Here is a 19,457-nt window from a genome sequence, read left to right as displayed (position 1 = left end):
ACACTGAGTTTGGAGAAAGCTGAATTGATAATCTGTTACTACGTACCTAACCAAAGCTAATTAATTTGTAATGAAAAAAAACTTGCGAGAAGACAGCAGTCCTTACGGAGTTTGTAACTGGTATGCACCCTAAGTAAGCCCCCTTTGTTAATGGATCTGAATCCTACCAGCTTAAGATAGAGTTCTAGTTATTCTTGTCTGAAGGAGGACATAAAATTATAAACTTAAGCTGTAGGTGCCATTACAGTAAGCTGCCTTAACACTAGCCTGCATTAACAGAAATGTGCATTGAGCACGGGGAGGAAGAACGCCCACAGTACTGAGGTACAATCCAGATTACAAGACTCAGTGAAGAATGTTCCATGAGAAAGAACAGGGAACTCTACCTAATGAAGACATGGAGCCATTCCCTTTGGAAGAGAACAGGACAACAGGAGACAAATTTGTTGTACCACAAAAGGGGCAAGGTCAGGTTCTACCACATAGAACTTCCAAAAAGTCAAAGGGCGGCTCAGTAGTGGGGCTCGGTGAGCCCACTGGGGCACAGGCTAAGCAGCCCCCAGCCTGACTCCAGGACCGCACCCTCTCTCCCTCTCCCCTATCTCCCACATGGGTGATTGCTGCTAGGACTGAAGAGAATTTATAGGAAATCCCCTCCATTCAGGACAGTGGTTTCCATATTTTAAAATTAAAAGGCTCATTGCTCTGAAGAAGGGGGTAATTTGTAGAGATTTTCTTCACATTCAAGTTAGCTGTAGCATCTAGTTTCAAGTCAGCTTTATTTATCTCATGTGCCTTTAATTCACTAGACTTCTCCCAGCCTTGGTTCTGAAGATACAGCCACCATCTCCACAAAACCACCTTGATTCTGAGGGCAAAAGCGAATCACAAATCCTGCAGAGTGGCCACACTCGATGATAAAAGCCCCTTGAACTGGGTGCCTTTAAAGATGAAACTGACTGGATTCTTAAAAAGCTGTATCCAGATTGTTCTCCTTGAGGAGGAGACAAAAGCAGAGGGGCAAGATCAGAGGCGTGGCTGTGGCTGCCCTAAGGTGTTTTAAAAGCTCCTCTAACAAAAATGAATGTGTCAGTAGCCAGCTGTGGTCAGCAAGAGGGTGCGTTTTAATAGAGTCTTTAGGCCGACCTCCCGCCTGCCTGCTCCCCCCACCCCGCCGGGCTTGTCTGAGGTTCCATTCCACAAAGCAGCAGCAGATGAGATACTTTACATGAGATACAGCACAGCTGATGTTGAAGATGAAGGGCCCTGCTCTTACTTTAAGAGTGTTAGGCTTTGGACTTGCCTGACCACATGCAATAAAGCAAGTTTTATATACACTCCCCATATCTTTTCTAACATTTTCTTATATAAATTTAAATATTTTACAAAAAAAGGCTTTTTCCTCCAAACATAGAAATTTGAGTGAAACATATATTCCCCACCTGTGAACTCGGTTCTTCACTAAAATATAAATGCTATCTGAAATCAAGGGTAAGTGTCTTTTGACCGCTGGAGATGACTGCAGTCTGAATTGCACCGTGGAGAAGGCACTTGTGTTTTCCGAGGTCTCCAGCTGAGTTATCTCATTGGGCACTCACAGAGTCACTGTCCTCCGGAACCCGTGCCAAGGCCTTCGAGTGCCCAGTCACTGAGGCAGTTGGAGAAAAGTGGTGAGTAAACTTGATTCTAAAATTATGGAAATAAAAAATAAAAACAGCATGGACCAGTTCTTAGTCTAGAATCAAACTATGAACGAAATCCAAAGTGTTCATTCATGAAGATTCAAACCTGTTTCATTCTCTCATAAATTATAAAATACAAAGGTGGCTATTTTAATGACAAAACTCAAACAGTACTGAAGGGGGTCTGTGTCAATGGACAAAAAGTCAGTCCCTCTGGGAGGGGCCCCAGGAGCAGCACCCGGGCCGGAGGGTGGCCTCCTACTGCTGGGCCAGAAGTGCTGTCCTGTTGGCCTTCATCTTCTCCAGCCGCTTGGCCAGGTGGCTGTTGGTCATCTCCATCTCCTCAATCTTGTCCAGTGCTGTTCGTAACTGCAGACAGGGAGAGCCAGGTCATTTCACATGGTTACACGTGAACTCCAGTGCCACCTGAGCACCCTCCACCGTGCCCCCCCCCCCAAGAACAGAAGTGCTGCCAGCTCGGCCTTGCACGGCACCCCGTGTCCTCAGCTCTCTTCTGCCAGCTGGCAGTGCCCAGCAGGGACACTGAGCCTCAATCCCAGGAAGGGCAGACAAGCAGGGGGGGAGACCAACCAGCTCTACAACAGAAGGGAGACCTGTCCTTTCTCTTAGTTTCTAATTGACCAAAGCCTAAAAGTAAATGGCAGTCACTGTGTAGGTCAAAAACCACCACCAAAAAGGAAGAGCCTCCATTGATATTCCCTTAAGACTTGGACCCAGGATTCAGTTCCTCGGGCAGCGAAGGATCTTTTCTTTGAGCATGCAACAGCAGGTACCTCTCGCTGTAGCTTCCTCTTTTCCGCCTTTAGTTCATCCTCCACCTTCTCGGCATTCTCCGCGGCAGTCTTATACCTCAGCACCTGGCCCTCAAGCCGGCTGATCTGTCAACAAGAGAAGGCGAGCCTCTGCTAGTGAGCACCGGGAGCCCCTTTCTCGAAGCCACATGGAAACACAGCGTCATTACAAATCCCAAGTCATCCCCTCACGGTGAGTCATAGGGCCTCTCAGAACCCAACGGCTATTTATAGATCAAGAAATGTCCCCGGAGAGGATTACAGCTGGAGAGTCATTACAGAGTCCATTTCCCATGTTAAGTTTATGATGAACATATTATTTAAGTGCCAAATTAACATTGCAGGACAAGATTCACTAAGTGGAAAAGCATTTGGACTTTCTGAAATGTGCAATAAGGGATTTTCAAACTACAGTCTTCCTAAAGTCTCTTGAAATAATCTGGAAAAAACAATTATATCTCAGTCTTGTGCATTTTTACAACTAACAAAAGGCTGAAGTGTCCTGCCAGGTTTTCTCTGCTGGCTTTTCTACTTTAAGAGAGAGCTTTTATAGAGACCCCACTACAGAGACAGCCAAGGAAAGTTGGGTACCCCTGGAATTGGCCACTCAGATGCAGGAAGTTGCAAAGGGAGTGTGAATCACTTCGTAGCGTGCTGAACAAGTACTTACACTCTGCTCCAATGTGGTTATATCCTGTTCTGCCTTTGAAAGCTTAAATTTATATTCACTAATTTGTCTATTGGCATCTCCTAGAAGAGAAGAAAATAGTGAATCACCTGTCAGCAGCTGTGACCTCAGGCAGTGACAACCTCTGCAGCCCAGGAGGGGACAGTACAGTGGAAGGAGACAAAGCGCAAATGCCCACGGGGCGGCCACAGCACCTCTGTAGCCTGGGCTCCAGAACAGCTCTCCTGCCAGAAGCTCTAACACCTGATCCCAGCATCCCTTGGACCAGGGAGTTGGAAGAAAATGTGACTCTTCATGCTATGGTAGGGGGAGGCTGACCACTGACCCTGTCAGTGCATCGATGGCCCCCGCCAACCTTGCGTGCTACCCTTCCCCCAGGAGCCTCCAGTTTCCCTCACCTTCCTGCCTCCCAGGCTCCCTTCTGCTGCCACACCTCGAGGACCTTCCTTCCCCACCTCTGACTCATGTCCTCAGCATGCCTCTATTTAGTCTCCTGTAACTTCACCTTCCCTGTCATGTTTTTAATGGCTTTTCTAACATGATCATGCCTTCTAAACACTGTGTACATTAGGAGAGGGGCCCTGGCTCTGCCATCCTCAAGTCTACCTCTGTATCTCGCCAAGGGCTTTGGGCATGTACTTAATAAACATTTGCTCAAAGAAATGCTTTTCAGTAACATTGTGATAATGTGATGAGTAGACTTCTAAATCATTAGTTGTACTTCTGACCTAAGAAGTCATTTAAAATAAGAAGTTTGAAAATTCACTCCAGCAAACCAAATTTCACAAAAATCACCTGAAATGATTATAGGGTAGGAATCATAAGGCCTATAGGAGATAAACCAAATCTAAGCTATCTAACTTAAGAACCTTTCTGCTTTTCCACATCACTGAGGTTATAACTACTTATATAATCTTCAGGCAGAGGTCCTTCTCACAGGTAGTTACTGTCACCTGGAAAGTAATGGGGCTATAAAACTATCTTCCCAAAGGCCCCTCTGGCAGTGACAGACAAGAGTTCCTACTGCTGGGCTCTAAAACAGAAGCTTCAGGATCTGGTTTTAATCCTTCATCCCAGGGGCGCCTGGGTGGCTCAGTGAGTTAAGCCGCTTCAGGTCATCATCTCAGGGTCCTGGGATCGAGCCCCGCATCGGGCTCTCTGCTCAGCGGGGAGCCTGCTTCCCCCTCTCTCTCTCTACCTGCCTCTGCCTACTTGTGATCTCTGTCCGTCAAATAAATAAATAAGATCTTTAAAAAAAAATTTTTTTTTAATTAAAAAAAAAAAAATCCTTCATCCCAGCCACTTAACTATCACAATGTGCTGCTTCCTTCTCATGGCAAACCTCCCTTTCCTTCCTGTTTTCAAGAGTGTAAGTCCTTCATCTTCGCCATTTCGGGCTTGCCATGAAATTCCATTCGACCACACCATGCTTATATCCCCGGGCTTCCTTTGCTGGCCAGACCCAGTCTATCAGGTCCCACTGAGCCCACCTCGTTCTACAGTTCACTCTGGGTCCTTCCCAGACACCAGCTCCATAATGCCCACCTGCCCTAGGAGCATTCACACGTAAGGCATGCCCGTTCTCCTTCAGTGTGACTCCTTTTGAATTTGCTGCTTTAGGCCAATCTCTTTCAAATCTACTCCCTGCCCTTCTTTAAGACTGTTGGCAGCCACTGTACTGGTCCAGCTGATCCTTGCAGCCTCCCAGCTAGTCAGCCTGCCTTTCCTCATGCCCATCTTCATCTATCCTCCATGCCAAAATATTTCTAGAATATTCAATAAGAAGTGTCACAAGGGTCCCAGCTGATCTCTAATTAAGGACATGATACTAACCTCAAAAGGCAGTATTAACAGTATTAATAAGCTTTAATCCAAGAAAGCCTTTTCTATTTAGCCTAATGCAAAAAATATTTAGATGAAAAGGCCATGGAATAACCGATATTTTAAAATAAGTTATCAGAAAAGCCACAATTCAAATTGAAAAAGTCTCCCCTCTCCACAAATGCTACATTATCGAACTATATAGGAATGGCTGCTGACCTCCCCCCACCATGGAGATTACATTACTGTGGACACAGGAGGCATTTTAAAACAGCATGGGGTCAAAAGTAGAAAGGAGAAAAACTGCATGAGGTAAACTGAACAGGCTTACTCTGGCCTTGTTTTAAATTTTATCTATAAGGATTCATTTGGTTAATAAGAAAACTTCCAGCAAAGTTCTAAAACTGTTCAACATTAGTATGAGTTAGTTCCAAATATATCCTCCCACTATCCAAGAGAGATTCCACAAGAAAAATATCATTGGGAAAGGTGCTGTATGGGAGCTGACAGTTGACCCAGGTGTGGAAGAGGACAGCGCCAGGAGGACACTATTTCCAAAATGTCTCTAGAAATCACTGCACAGAGGGGTAAGTGCTCTTATCCAGTCCTCTCTTACTCCATTCCCTGAAGTGCAGAGGCTGCTAGAAGACTCTCCCCGGCCAGACCACTGAGATCAGGACTACACTCTGGACTTGCCGAGGATTAAGCCATCTTTGTAACATGGCTCCCCCAGAGATGCACGTGGGAGACGGGGAGCCTCCCCACAGAGTGGCGCTGGCCTGGCCATGGTACCTACTCTGCATCTCGATGAACTGCAGGTCAGAACCATTGTGCAGCCCCACCATGTCTGCTGCCGAGCCCTCACTCCGAGAGCACTTCTGCCGCTCCTCCTCCAGCTGCAGCTTCAGCCTTCGGATCTGAAGCAGAAAGAGAGGGCCGTCACAAGATCTGCAGGACACAGTGGGTCCTCGGCCACACAAGTCATCCGCCCAGAACCTGAGTGCCTACCACAGGGCCACGGGGCCAGATGCGCTAGCGACAAACTGGGAACATCAGAAGGAGTGAGCTCCAGGACCAGGTGTCCCAATCAAAACAGCCCTATTTGATGTTGTGTGTAGGCTGGTGGAACAGCAGATCTTTTCAGTGTTTCTCACTACTTTTATTCAATTCCATTTTTAATAAAATTCCACAGGCAGTTAGGTGTTTGTGTTTTGTCTTAAAATTGGGGTAAATATCCTAGGCTAAATATTTAGGAAACTTAAATGTTAAACATTGAATTCAATTAAATACTAAAATTAAATTAAAATATTAAGTATTAAATATGAACACTTAAATATTAGGTTAAATATTTAGAAAACCTTCTGTATACAGAAACAGTTGGAAACGTATTTTTTAGTTTGGTTCACAGTTGATCTACCTTATTTTACCCAAAATAAAGGATATTTATAGAAGCTTATTCATAATGGCTCCAAACTGGAAATGATCCAAATGTCTATCAACAGGAGGCTGAGCAAACTATGGCACATCTACCCAGCAAGAAAGGGGAAAGCACTACTGATAGGTGCAACACAGTTGAGTCTCAAGAGGACATACTATGTAATTCCAATTATATAAACCTCACAAAATGGAAACTAATCCACAGTGACAGAAAGCAGAACAGTGGTTGCCTGGACAGGGGGAGAGAGGAAGGCTGAGGAAAGAAGGCTTACCAAGGGACACTGAAACTTTGGAGGGGTTATGAATATTTTCACCATTTTGATTGTGGTCATGGTTTCATGAGTATTGTTGTGGGTTGACTTGTGTCCTTACAAAATTCATATGTTGAGGTTCTAACTCCCAGTACCTCAGGATGTAAACTCATTTGTAAATGGAGTCAGTGAAGATGCACTAGTTGAGCTGAGATGAAACCATGCTAGAACAGGGTGGGCCCCTGATCCAGTATGACTGGTGCCATACAGAGAGACAGGCACGTACAGAGGGACGACGATGTGAAGACACAGAACGCTATCCACAAGCCAAGGAATGCCACAAACTGCCAGCAAAGTGCCAGGAGCCAGAGAGAAGTATGGGACAGAAGGTCCTTCACAGACTTCAGAAGGCACCGCCACTGCTGTCACCCGACCATGGGCACTTGGTTAAATCTCCAAAACTATGCAGATAGGACACCTCCATTCCTCTAAGCCACCCAGTCTGTGGTACTTTGTAGGGGCCGCCCTCAGAAACGAATATGGTAGGACATTTATACACCTTAGGTATGAGCAGCTTATTCTATACCAGTTATACCTTAATAAAGCTACAGGGGTTTTTAATTTATAAACTGAAGAAACTGAAAATGAATCAAATGTGAAGGGATTCAGGTTTGGGAACAGACAAGGCCCACTGGAGACAGAAGCCTGCACACACGGAAAACAAGATCAGATGAAACAGACAACGTACTGATGCTAAGGTCCCCGGTCCGGCCTCAATCCCCAGGATCCTGCCAGCAACACTGCTCCGTGGACCAGAGTCCTGGGGGATGTCTCCCTCCCTGTCTGCCTAGTCTAAGGTAAAGACCAACATACCCACATCAAAATTTCCCAAAAAATATCCAGCCACATCAGCCTTACATATGCTCAAAGCTGCCCATCAGGGTTTTAGTCCCCACCGGCCCTGAAACTTAGGGCCAAATAGCATTAGTTAGGAAATAAACTATGCAGATGGAAGTAAACAACAGAGAACAGTGACGAACTGTCAATATCCTCAGAGGTAAGTAAAAATATCTACATCTGGAAATGACTGCAGAAACATAAAGCCAATGGAAGTTTTCAAAGATGAAGTTGAGAAAATTTTTTTAAAGTAGAGAAAAGAGATCAAAAGGGATGGACAAACAGGAAAGAAACAAAAAAAAGTGCTGATCCCAGAGGTCTACCGCCCCTTCCTTCAGAAATCAGAGCCATTTTCCCCCCGAATGCCTACAACTCTTACCAGCAGAGTTTGGGAAGCACTACAGCTCAGAACTACAAGGGGGAACTGCCTCTGTGACCAAGACCGAGCCTCCCTAGGCCACCTTTGCCCTTCATCATCAAGGGTCAAGGGTGAGTGTGATGCTCAGAGTTAAGGGGGCTTCCCTAGCTGGTACCCCATCAACAGTGGTCAAAGGGAAGCCTGGGCACTAGGGCTAAGTGGACCACGTCCCCAGTGGGGAAAGGGTGAGCTCTGCACTGGGAGGAAACCCATGCTTCCCAGACACCTCCACCCTTTCAACATCTCCCTTGAGTGAACCAGGACTAGTTTTTCATTATCCCCAAAATCATTATGTCCATCTCAAAAATAGTCATCCTCCTACACTCTTCTCTGAAGGGCTCTGTACAACTGTCACCCCCATCTGCACCTTCTAACCCTTCCCAATGCCTAAAAATCTGGATTACCATTTCCCTTCATCCTGAGTCTCTTCTCTGAGTGGTCCCTTTATCTAGTGCATTAGCAGAAATCCACTCTCCCCTGAGAAGCCTGTTTGCTCTGCAGCCCTCTGACCTGATTTCTCCCAGAGCCCTCCTACCACTGGGCCTGAGAACAGAACACATGACCTGCTTTTTGTGCTGTTGCCCAACTATTCTCCATCGGTGCTCCCTAAAATCCCTACTTCCTGACCTCCTCCCCTCTGATTCCACGTACCAACCACCCCTCATCCCTGCCATTACCCTATTCCTTCACAATTTAGCTCCTGATTTATGCTCCCTCAAGGATAGCCTGAGCAATTTAAAGATCCACCTACATAGAGAATTTCTCCTATGACCGATGGCAGTTTCTGGAACACCTCCTCTCAGAGGATCTTGCCATCACTACTCTCCCATAGTCATATACTGGATTCTCCCACTTGATTAAGTGCAGTCCCTGCATGAGTCAGTCCCATTATCTTTTCTCCAACCTCTACTCCTGGTCTTTCCCACTCCCTCTCTCTCAGGAACCCAAATCCCAGTCCTTCAATCCCACTGATATTTCCCATCTTTCCACTGGTCCTTGACATCTTCCTGGATTACCCATTAGCCTCATTACCCACTTCATCTCTGGGGTCATCATTATCAATACTCTCCTCCACATGCCCTCACCTCCTCTGCTCAATTACACTCCTGGGTAAAATCCAACTCCACCCACCCACGCCTGCATCTATGGCCACTAAATGTGGCTAGAGAAACATACAGTAAGTGCAGTCACACAAACTTCGAACATACCATATAACTTACACATTCATTCCGTCTATTGTTTATTGTCTGGTTTCCTCCTACTAGAATGTAAGATCTGTCTCCTCGTGCAGGGATTTTTTAACTGAGTAGTTCATGGAAATATGCCAAATGCCTGGAATGGAGCCTGTTAAAGAGTGGCATCTCATTCAACATTCGAATGACTGAACAGGAGTTTCAAAAAGAGATAACAGATTATGGGAAGGTAGAAAAGCAGTCAAAAAATTTTCCCAGGATTGAAGTATAGAAATTCTGAGAATTGACAGGGGCCCAAAACATGCAGACAACTCCAAACCACATCACTGTGAAACCTCCAAACAGGAAGGAGAAAGTATGATATAAGCCACTAAAGAAGGGAAGAAGTCACATACAAAAGATGAAAAATCAGAATGCCCTTGAAATCTTCAACATGTTGGCTTCCATATTGGAAGCCAGAAGACAATGAAGCAATTTCTTTAAAAAAAAAAAGAAGAAGAAGAAGAAGAAGAAGAAGGAAAAATTCCAAGAATTCTCTAACCAAACTGTAATCAAGTAATAGGGTAAAATGAAGACATTTTGAGGCCTCCAAAGCTATGAAAAATTTATAGCCTACATATCCTTTTCTCAGGAAGTTACTGGGGGATGTACCAAAAACAAAATGAATGAAAAAGGAGGAAGGCGTACAGCATTGCTAAAAGGGACTCCAACCTCAACCACAGGCAGAGGAAACCCTAGGCGGGGACAAAGGGCAGCCCGCCTGGGCGTGGAGGGAATAGGCCATGAATTTCCCAGGGGGCCAAGTCGGACGCTCCAAGAACCAGCAAGCGGAACGGAGAGAATACTTGGCGCACCGCAAACTCTAAGCAGATTCAACTACTGCTGCAGGCGACGCAAGTCATAAATACACAGGAAACGAAGCAGAGGAAAAGAAAAGCCGCAGTATCAACTCTGGGGGAGCTGGAGCTGTGATGAAGAGGGAAGGCAGCTCTGGAACATTGCGGGGCTCCATGACAACTGCTTATGAGTCCCAGTGACACATGCCGACGGAATGCACGCTGTGCCTTTGCTGGGACAGGGGATGGGAAGGGTGTGAGTGCTGCTGGGGACAGAAGGCTAGATGGTCCTCTTGCACAGAGGGATGTCAACAGTGCCCAAAACAGAACCATCAAGAAGCAACATGAGCGTGTGGGAGAGAAATACACAAGAACAGTACACATGGAAAGAATCTGCTGAACCAATCAGCATGGTCAGGGTAAAGGTGAGGAGGCAGAGCAGGAAACTTCTGTCTTTACAAGAAGCTTCACAGAGCTATTTAACTCCTTAAACTCCACGTCTGATAATTTTTTTAAAAAGAACAGGAAACAACAAAAAGGCAAAATATGAATTTATCTTTTGTCCTTCAAATCTTGAGTACTAATGTTTGAAATAAGCGCATCTCTTTCTTGTATACATTTTAATTTGCTAATGCTTTGCCATGTGATTTATTTAGTCCGTTAAATTAACATTATCTTCCAGTGAGAAGAATGCCTTTACCTGTGATAGTAGCTCTTCCTTTTCTCCAGCAAGTTTTCGTAGCCTGACATCTAAAACAAAAATGGAAAAGGTTGTAAACTAAATTTGTGAGGATACAGTATAGAAACAATTAAAAATCATTCTTGAAATTCAGAAACAGCAAACATTATCTGATAACTTATAGCTCTCAATATCAAAGAAATGAAGGCTTAAGTTCAGTGCTAAGGAAAAATACTTAATTATTCAACACATATTTCCATACAAAAAACAGCTATCAAGGCACTAAATACAACATTTGCTCCCAAGGGCAGTGACTTTCCACTGAAAGACAAACCAAAGTACAAAGATCACTTCCTTGTTTCAAAAATGTGCAAGCTTTCACCAGCAGACAGACAACTCGAATGCTGGGTGCTCCCAGGTTTAAGCCTCACAGGAGCAAATAAAATCTGGGAGAGAAGACAGAAGGGGTATAAGAGAGCCTGGGTGGGGAGGCTGGTACAGGGAAAATGGGAGGACAATGCTGAAGAAACAAAGGCCCTCAGAGACTAGTGAGGGGAAATGAGGAAACTCCGAGTTGCAGGCAGTCAAGGACTAATCTGAGGCGTGGCGGCAGGATTGCTAGGGCTCACTCCTGGCCTGGGGGTTGGGCTGCTGCTTCCCAAGCATACCATTAAAACAAGGCCCTTGGACTGAGAGGGGCCAGAGATGAGTAAAAGCAGCAGTCAGCGCTGAGCCAGAGCCTCCCCCAATCAACTAGGGTCCCAGCCGAATGTTAAGTGCTGGCTTCCCAGTACCTTCCCAACAAGCAGAGGAAGCCCTGGGCTGCCCCCAGCCACACACTCTGCGTTCTCTACAGAGGCTCCCACTGCCCCGCCCACAGCCTCTGCCATATCAAAGTGATCTGTCTCTGCAATTCTGTGCATCAGAGAATGTGTTTACTAACTCTGAAAAGGTCCCAGTCCTCTAGAAAACCTACACATTATGAAAACAAAAGGAAAAAAAAACGTGGGCTGGTGTTAGAGTATCTGTGCCACTTTCCTTCCTCTCGAGCTGAATTCTTAGTAGAGCCAATGGATGGGCATCTTCGGGGTTTCCCGGGAGAGGTGTTCTTAAAGTCTCAAAGGCTTAAATTTAAGACGCTTAGATGTTAAGAGGCTCAGAAGCCTTGCTCTAGAAAAAACACTCTAAGATCTGACTTCTTGGTCACCTGTTTCTTGCCTTAAGAAATGCGGTGGAGAGCCACCACACCCTGGGATAAGTAACAAAGCATAAAACCAGATTCTCCAGGAAAAAGAAACTTAAAACACACTTGGGAAGTCCCCTACCAGCCCAGTGGTTCCTTGGGATGCATATGCTGGATTATCTCTTCCCGGAAGGTTTGTATTTAAGTAAAAAAGCAATGTGTTTACACCAGCAGTGTTTCCATCCAGAGGCCGTACAATGACCCAAATGCTGGTTTCCCAAGTTCAAGGATGCCTAAAGACTCTGTGCCCAGATTTCTTCCTGTTAAGAATTCAGATAAACCTCAGATAGCCCTTGTGTTGTTTTTGTTTTCCAAGATGGGATATGAGTAAGCCGGAAGTCTAAGAGGACAGTAAACCCAAGCCGACAGAGCAGCAGCCAGTGTCTTACCTAGTGGACCCTCTCCTGCAGACTCCAAGACCTGGGCAGCCTCCTGAGACACCACGGTGATGGCTCCCACCACTGGTTCATGATTGACATCCCCATTGGGAGTGCCATCAGGGATTATAACTAAGCCACGTTTCTGTGGAAAAGGAAAAAAGTCACCGTCACAAAACATGGCCCACACGGAAGCAGTAGTATGCTCTGTGAGGTGACCCTGCGTCAATATGTCTGCCACAGGTAACACTGGGTTAGAACTAGTTACACGGGATATAGGTCCGTAGAAGAAATGACTGAAACCTACCAAATCTGCACTGAAGGGTGAACGCTGGGTTGTCTTCGGGCTGGGAAAGATAACAGGATGAAAGGAAGGAAGAATAAAGCAGTGAGGGACTTGAACTCCCGGCTAAAGCTAACGTACCTCTCCTGTCTTCACTGTCTCCTTCAGGTCAGCCAGCTCCTCTCTGAGCGTATCGCGCTCATTCCTAAGGCAGGCAATGTATTCTTTCTGTTTCTCTAGGGCCTGGTTTTAGACAGGGTAGCAAGGGAAAGAATGGCACAGAAAAAGAGCAAGTGAAAGAGGCAGCAGAGAGTACCTAATTCAAATAAACAAAGATAAGGCCATAAAAGACAAGGGAGCGGTAAAGCTTGGAAACCAGCAGTTAGATATGGGTGGAAATACAAAGTCATATGGACACACATCTGCACAGGAGGGTTTCAACAAAAACTGGTTAGTCGTGCGTCAATTCGCAAAAACATGCTTATCACATCAGGCAGGAGAACTGATCTTTCTTTTCCAGTCGAAGGGAAAAAAAAAAAAAAACAGGAAAAGGAAGATGAAGACAGCAGTCATATTAAAATAAAATTTTCCTTACTGACCTTACTACATTTTCATATGGTGACCAAAACAAATGACTACATTTTATGTTTAACTAAAACTGTTCATCAGGATACAGTGAAATTTTTTTAATTAAGAAAATTAAAATTTTTTAGTTAAAAAAGTTTTAATGGCCCTAGAAGAAAAAATAACCAATATATACAAGGTATTTTAATTAAATATTGGCTGTAGTGATTGTTCTGCAAACAGTGTGGCAAAATATTCCTCAAATACAACTTAATTCAAAATAGCTAATCTCCAAAGGGATTCCCAAGGACCTGTTTTTTTGTTAATTTAGTTAAATACAATTAAGAATCTGGTTTCTGGGGGCACCTGGGTGGCTCAGGGGGTTAAAGCCTCTGCCTTCGGCTCGGGTAGTGGTCCCAGGGTCCTGGGATCGAGCCCTACCCACATCGGGCTCTCTGCTCAGCAGGGAGCCTGCTTCCTCCTCTCTCTCTGTGCCTGCCTCTCTGCCTACTTGTGATCTTTGCCTGTCAAATAAATAAATAAAATCTTTAAAAAAAAAAATCTGGTTTCTGATACACCTTTCTAAATGGGAAAAAGAAAACACTGACAAAATAAATACAGCCCACCTACGGAGTGCAGCAGAGTATGGGTTTGGGGGTCAGGCTTTTGAGTACCAGCACGTACTAACTTACCTAGGCCTCAGATTTCTCATCTGAAAACAGAAGGGATAACACGTACACAGCATAAGCACTGCTGCCATGCGCAACTCCCAGGAAGGCTGAGGAAAAGCCCAGCACTTTCTTTCCACTTGGATCACCCCCACCACTGCCTGAATCACAACTGTCAGAGCTGAGACCAACAGGGCAGAAGCAGGCACACACACCTGGGTCATCAGTGACAGAACGAATCTGTTCTATGTAAGGCAATAACCCAGAATTCAAAACATACCCTAGGCAAGCAGCCCATGCAGACACCTGACAGCTGGACTATCCTGAAAAAACCTTTCACTACATCAGTGTTCCTGTATTTAATATTTTCTGCCAATAGCCCCAACAGGCCAGGAAGTTAAACTACAGCAGGTACCTTTCCTCTCAGTTTATGGGGTTAGAAATGAGCCAATGGCTTCATTACTGACTGCTGAGTAGGTGGACAGTGCTCTAAATCATTCTACTCTTACGACAAGAGACACTGGACAGCCACCAACCGTGCGGCTCCAACTGTACAACAGGCACTGCTACAGAGACATGTAATTTTGCCCTAATATATTGACATACATATTATTTCTCCCTTCTATATCCTGCATTTGTCTTATCCCCATTGCACAGATCAGAAAATTGACGCTCAGAGGTTTTATATATATACATTTTTTTTTTTTTGGCCCAAAGTCGCAGTAGGTGCCAAAGCCATAAAGTAAATCTAGTTCTTTTTGGTCTCAAAGCCTTTGCTACATTTTCTCTATCACAGTCCCAAGAAGGCCACAATTATGTTTCCTTACTGTCATCCCAGATGCTGCTGGAAAAGAAAGCCTCTAAGTAGCCCTATCCCATACTTACCCAAACTGCAACAACAATATCTAATTTCCTTTCAGCAATTTACATTCACACCATATGGCATGTCTTGAGTCTGCCTTCATATTAATCATTTAGGCGTTTATCCTAACACTTCAAGCTACTATTACCACTCCATTGCATTAATAACAAATGTTAACCTCAGGACAAAAAAGCACAAGCAATACTTTCCCATCTGTTGGCAGACACTCGATCTCCAGGGCTTAGATATTTGTGGGTTATTGGTATCTGCGTGCATAGTTACGCCATGCATCACCGCATACAACCAGGTCAGTGATCACTGCCACAACATGCTCTACATAACCACCACTGCTAGATGCTCTTAGGAACAGACCAATCTTAAACTAGAAATTCTAGCAAATGCTAGTACATGCCATTGGTTCCTTTCCCTACGTGTTACAGCAATGGATTTTATCTTTACTTTGGGACTTAACTTTATTTTCCCATAATTATGGATGGGAAAATAAAATACATCCTTTAAGTTCTCCCATTTCACCACAGAGTTTGAAGGCTACTGAAATACCTTCTAATTGGAGCAAATGTATTCTCACTGATCTGAAATCCTCTGTAGCACCTGAGCGTAAAACTGCTACCCTGTGTTTACATTCAGTAATAGCTCTCACAGTAGACTTTTTTCCCACGCTTAGGATAAAAACTACATGCCTGTGGAGATATAAATAATTCTTTACCCCTGACCTAACCTCAAATTCTAGTGTCAAGAAGCCTGAAAGATATGTAAAACTGATGAACTCCGGGGACAACAGGTTATTTCTCCATATAATTGCATGGGGCCAGAAACATCTTAGAATGGGACGGAGCCTCACACAGGGCTATCTAGAAACACCAGTCCCGTGTATGCGCTTATTCCACACATAGCCAACCGGCACTCGGAACCGCCTTAGGGCTACAAGCATGACCACAAGGATCGATGGAGGAAAACCAAAGAAAACCAAACTCTAAGATGAGAATAACGGCCATGTTCCTTTATTAAGTCACTAACTTTAAATCTTGAAAATGAAGCTAGAAACAAGTGATACATGAGGTAGTCACTGACTATATTGAAAATGTATCTTGTGCAGGTCGTGGGAGGACCACATTAGGATGGTTATCAGAAAAACTGGAAACAAGTGTTGGTAATAGAACCCTTGTGCAGTGCTGATGAGAATGGAAAATGGTACGGTTGCTGTGGAAGACAGTCTCACTACTCCTTAAAAAACTTAAACATACCATTACCATATTACACAGCAATTCTACTCCCGGCTATCAACCCAAAGTAAAGAAAGCAGGGCCACAAAGAGGTATCTGCAAACTCGTGCACAGCAACATTATCCACAAGAGCCAAAAGGTGGAAGCAAACTGAGTGTCCATCCATCACCCAATGAATGGATAAACAAAATGTGGTACATACATACAATGAACTATCATTCGGCCTTAAAAAGGAAGGCCGTTCTGACACATGCCCCACCACAGATTAAAAAAAAATTCTTTAAGTTTAGTTTTTTAAAAAAGCCAAAGGAACACATTATTATATACCATACAGAAAGAAGATAGCCACTTACTCATTCAGTAATGTCATGAATATTTAAAAGTCAAATAATCTGTCTTAACTATGAGCACATCTTTTTGGTAGAAAATAAATTTTTGTTTTATTTTGAATAGCTATTTTATTGGACTGAGTGGTTTGGAGTTTTCCTATAGCTGATCCAAAATAATCGGTTTAAATACTAAGATAATTATACAAAATAGAAATCATAGACTTACAGATCTGTGCTATAGAAAATTATGTGAAGGTCCTAAAAGAAGACCATTCTAGTGACCAGACTAACTAACCTTTACAAATTACCTACTTTGTGCCACACATTTTTTCACATCTCATTTTAAATTCCCCAAGTAAAAATGTAAGTAAGTTTAGTAGCTCACAATCAGAATTTCAAAACTCTTAACAGTTATATTCCAGAAGGCTCTTCTAGCTTTTAGAATTTTAGAAACTCAGTACTTAAATATTAAAAACTCTTAAGAAATAATTTTGTTTCCCATGTGTTTATTAATAAGAGGATGCGGGGGGGTGCCTGGGTGGCTCAGTCAGTTAAACATCTGTCTTCCACTCAGGTCATCATCTGGGGTTCCTGGGCTGCAGTGAGTAGGGCTCCCTACTCAGCAGGGACTCTGTTTCTCCCTCTCCCTACCCCCACCCAAGCTCGCACACTCTTGCTCTCTCAAATAAATAAAGAAAATCTTTAATTTAAAAAAAAGGGGTGGGGGAGGCTATGTCTGTGGATGTATGAAAAGAACTGGATACAAGAACTCCCCCATCAACAATGAAGATTATGACCCAGAGGGCTGCTCATCCAGGCATGTCTATCATAGATGTTCTTGGGGATCTTTGCCAACTTTTCCCTACGCCACCTGACCTCAAGCAGAACAAAACTTTCTGTGTTCTCAAGACAAGGGCTTTCTTCCTTCTCTCTGCTTGCTCCGCCATAGCCCTTCCCTGACAAGGTAAGCGTCTGGCAGCTGTGGCTGTGTGGCACCCCCAGTGCAGAAGAGAGCTCACAGCATGAGGTGGGGCACATATCAAGGGTAACACGGGATGAACTGGTGGGAATTTTTCCAGCCTCCATAGGCTTGGAATCTATCTAAAGGGCTTATTAGCAAAAAACCACTGAAGACTTTCCTTCTCTGGGCAACCCCCTTCCCTGCTTTGGGGGGTCATGGGTTATAATTAGAGATGACGTCATGGTTTGGCAACTGTGGCAAATCTTACATTCCTATCCACTTCCGTAACTAAATTGATGTTAATCTCTTCCTATTTTATTCACCAAGGATTTATGGGATGCTAATTACTTTTCCTCCACCCCCCACTCACTGTTCTCTTGTTTCTCATCCAAAATTCTTGCAATGTAAGGATATCTGGTTACCCACAGAGTTTGAATTAAATGCCTGCGGCTGCTTCTGGATGAGAATCCTGGGGAAATAAACTTCCCTAGAAAGTTCCTACTTTGTAGGTTTCACAAGCCCAGAGTCCTGCTAGCAAGAAGAGTTCTTTCCAGATATACTATCACGTTTTTCCCTGGAAGTTTTTTTCTGTCTTCTGCTTATTCCCATTTCAGTGTATAAATGCTCAAAAAAAACCAAAAGGACAGATTTTTAGGAATCTCTAAGTTAAATTATATTGGTCTATTCCTCATCAATGAGCTTCAGACCAAAGCCCAATTTCATTTCATACCCTAATATTTTTATCTTTCCAAAGGAGTGTCTCCTGGAGGTCAAACACCTCTTTTGTCACGGTGTCTATTTTCTGCTGCATTCGTTGATTCTCCTGCAGAGGAAGTGGGGAGAGAAGTAATAAAAGAACAGAAAGAAAAAACGGAGGGGGTCAGAGGGAGGAAAACAGAACAAAAGTAAAGCTGATAAAGAAACTTAATAAAGGGAGAAAGAAAGCTGTGCTGAACAGGAAAAGAGCTGCTTGCAAAGGAGAAGATGACATCCAGTGTCTTGGCGACAGGATTTCTGCTGGCTTGCCACAAGGGAAGTGGGAAGAACTACTGGGAGCACAGCCCTGCGGCAGCAAGCCGGTTAGGGCTTCTGTGTACAAGCAACTCCACATATGTGCTCTTCCTCTGATAACTGCCTTTTTTCCAAACATGGAGCAACTTACATTTCTAGAGAGGGAAATTTTGCTTATGAGAGAGCAAGCTATAGTTTTAAACTTTATTTTCTTAAGTAGAACTAAAAAATACAAAACATCTCAACTTAATCATTTCAAATTTGTTAGTAGAACCTACCACAGCAAGAATAATATGAATTTGAAGGAACAGTCGTATTTTTAGTTGAGTTCAGTTTTTTAGAAAAACTAGAATTCAGCATGTAGCCATTCTTAAGCAACTATTCTCCTTAGGCAACAAGATTCAATTTATACACTTGAATATTAACAGATTTTCTTTTAAGAATTATTGGTAAATTACCATCTCCTACCATTTCTTATCTACTTTACCATGAAAGACCAAAAAGCATTATTTTCTCATATTCATTGTTTTTCAGTTATACATACACAGGGGTATTAACATCTAAGACATGTTACTTCTAAACATAAAAACTCTTCTGTCTTTAAAGTTTGTATATACAGCACCCTCGGCCTTCTTTAAAGAAATCACAGTGACAAGTTATGGGAATCAAGCATTACAATCTCTCTTAAGCACTATCATCAAATTAAAAGCTAAAACACTTAACCAATTCTAACTTAAGGTACTGAATTTGAGAAGCAGCTGGCAAAGCAGCTTTATTATTCTTCTGAAATCAAAAGTGGGGAAAAGTATATATCTTAATTAGAAAAAGAAATCACAAGTGGTTGGAATATAGACACAAAAAAGACAAAAGGACAAAAAAGGAGAGGAATTCACATTATTTTTAAATACCAGGAGGACACAAAACTTAGATAATATGCTTCATGCCAAAAATGGAAAAACGAGGACAACTAACTTCACATGTAATCTGATATTTTCAAAGGGTTATCTGTGTCCGCATTTAGCATTCACAAACTCAATCTGCCAGACTACATTCAATTCAATCATTCTCAAGAATGAAGAAAAGTTAACATAAATCCACAAATAGAAAAGTAGTCGTTTCTCTTCCTCTATTAAATGGTTTTTTAAAAGTTATTTACAGGGTGAGAGATCTAAGTGGGGCAGGTCCATGGGGAAAGAGAGGA

The 19,457-nt window shown here is 43.5% G+C and overlaps 1 protein-coding gene across 24 annotated transcripts in view; it reads right to left on the bottom strand.

Moving 5' to 3' along the window:
• Nucleotides 1-1,103: 1,103 nt before the first annotated feature.
• The window catches only part of LRRFIP2 (LRR binding FLII interacting protein 2), a 110,008-nt gene continuing 91,654 nt past the window's right edge, over nucleotides 1,104-19,457 (bottom strand). For 17 of the 24 annotated variants that reach the window (XM_047740782.1, XM_047740826.1, XM_047740871.1 and 14 more), the window contains 8 exons: nucleotides 17,976-18,068; nucleotides 12,759-12,860; nucleotides 12,347-12,479; nucleotides 10,736-10,785; nucleotides 5,800-5,920; nucleotides 3,165-3,244; nucleotides 2,477-2,581; nucleotides 1,104-2,051 (listed from right to left, as the gene is read on the bottom strand). In XM_047740782.1, coding sequence (XP_047596738.1) covers nucleotides 1,941-2,051; nucleotides 2,477-2,581; nucleotides 3,165-3,244; nucleotides 5,800-5,920; nucleotides 10,736-10,785; nucleotides 12,347-12,479; nucleotides 12,759-12,860; nucleotides 17,976-18,068 — 795 coding nt within the window. In that variant the 3' untranslated portion in view covers nucleotides 1,104-1,940. The remainder of the gene's footprint in view (nucleotides 2,052-2,476; nucleotides 2,582-3,164; nucleotides 3,245-5,799; nucleotides 5,921-10,735; nucleotides 10,786-12,346; nucleotides 12,480-12,758; nucleotides 12,861-17,975; nucleotides 18,069-19,457) is intronic. The other 7 variants (XM_047740879.1, XM_047740905.1, XM_047740945.1 and 4 more) reach the window with 2 other exon arrangements.

Source organism: Lutra lutra, chromosome 1 (assembly GCF_902655055.1).
Source record: "Lutra lutra chromosome 1, mLutLut1.2, whole genome shotgun sequence".
Classification (NCBI taxonomy): domain Eukaryota; kingdom Metazoa; phylum Chordata; class Mammalia; order Carnivora; family Mustelidae; genus Lutra; species Lutra lutra.
This window is presented reverse-complemented; position numbering and strand designations above follow the sequence as displayed.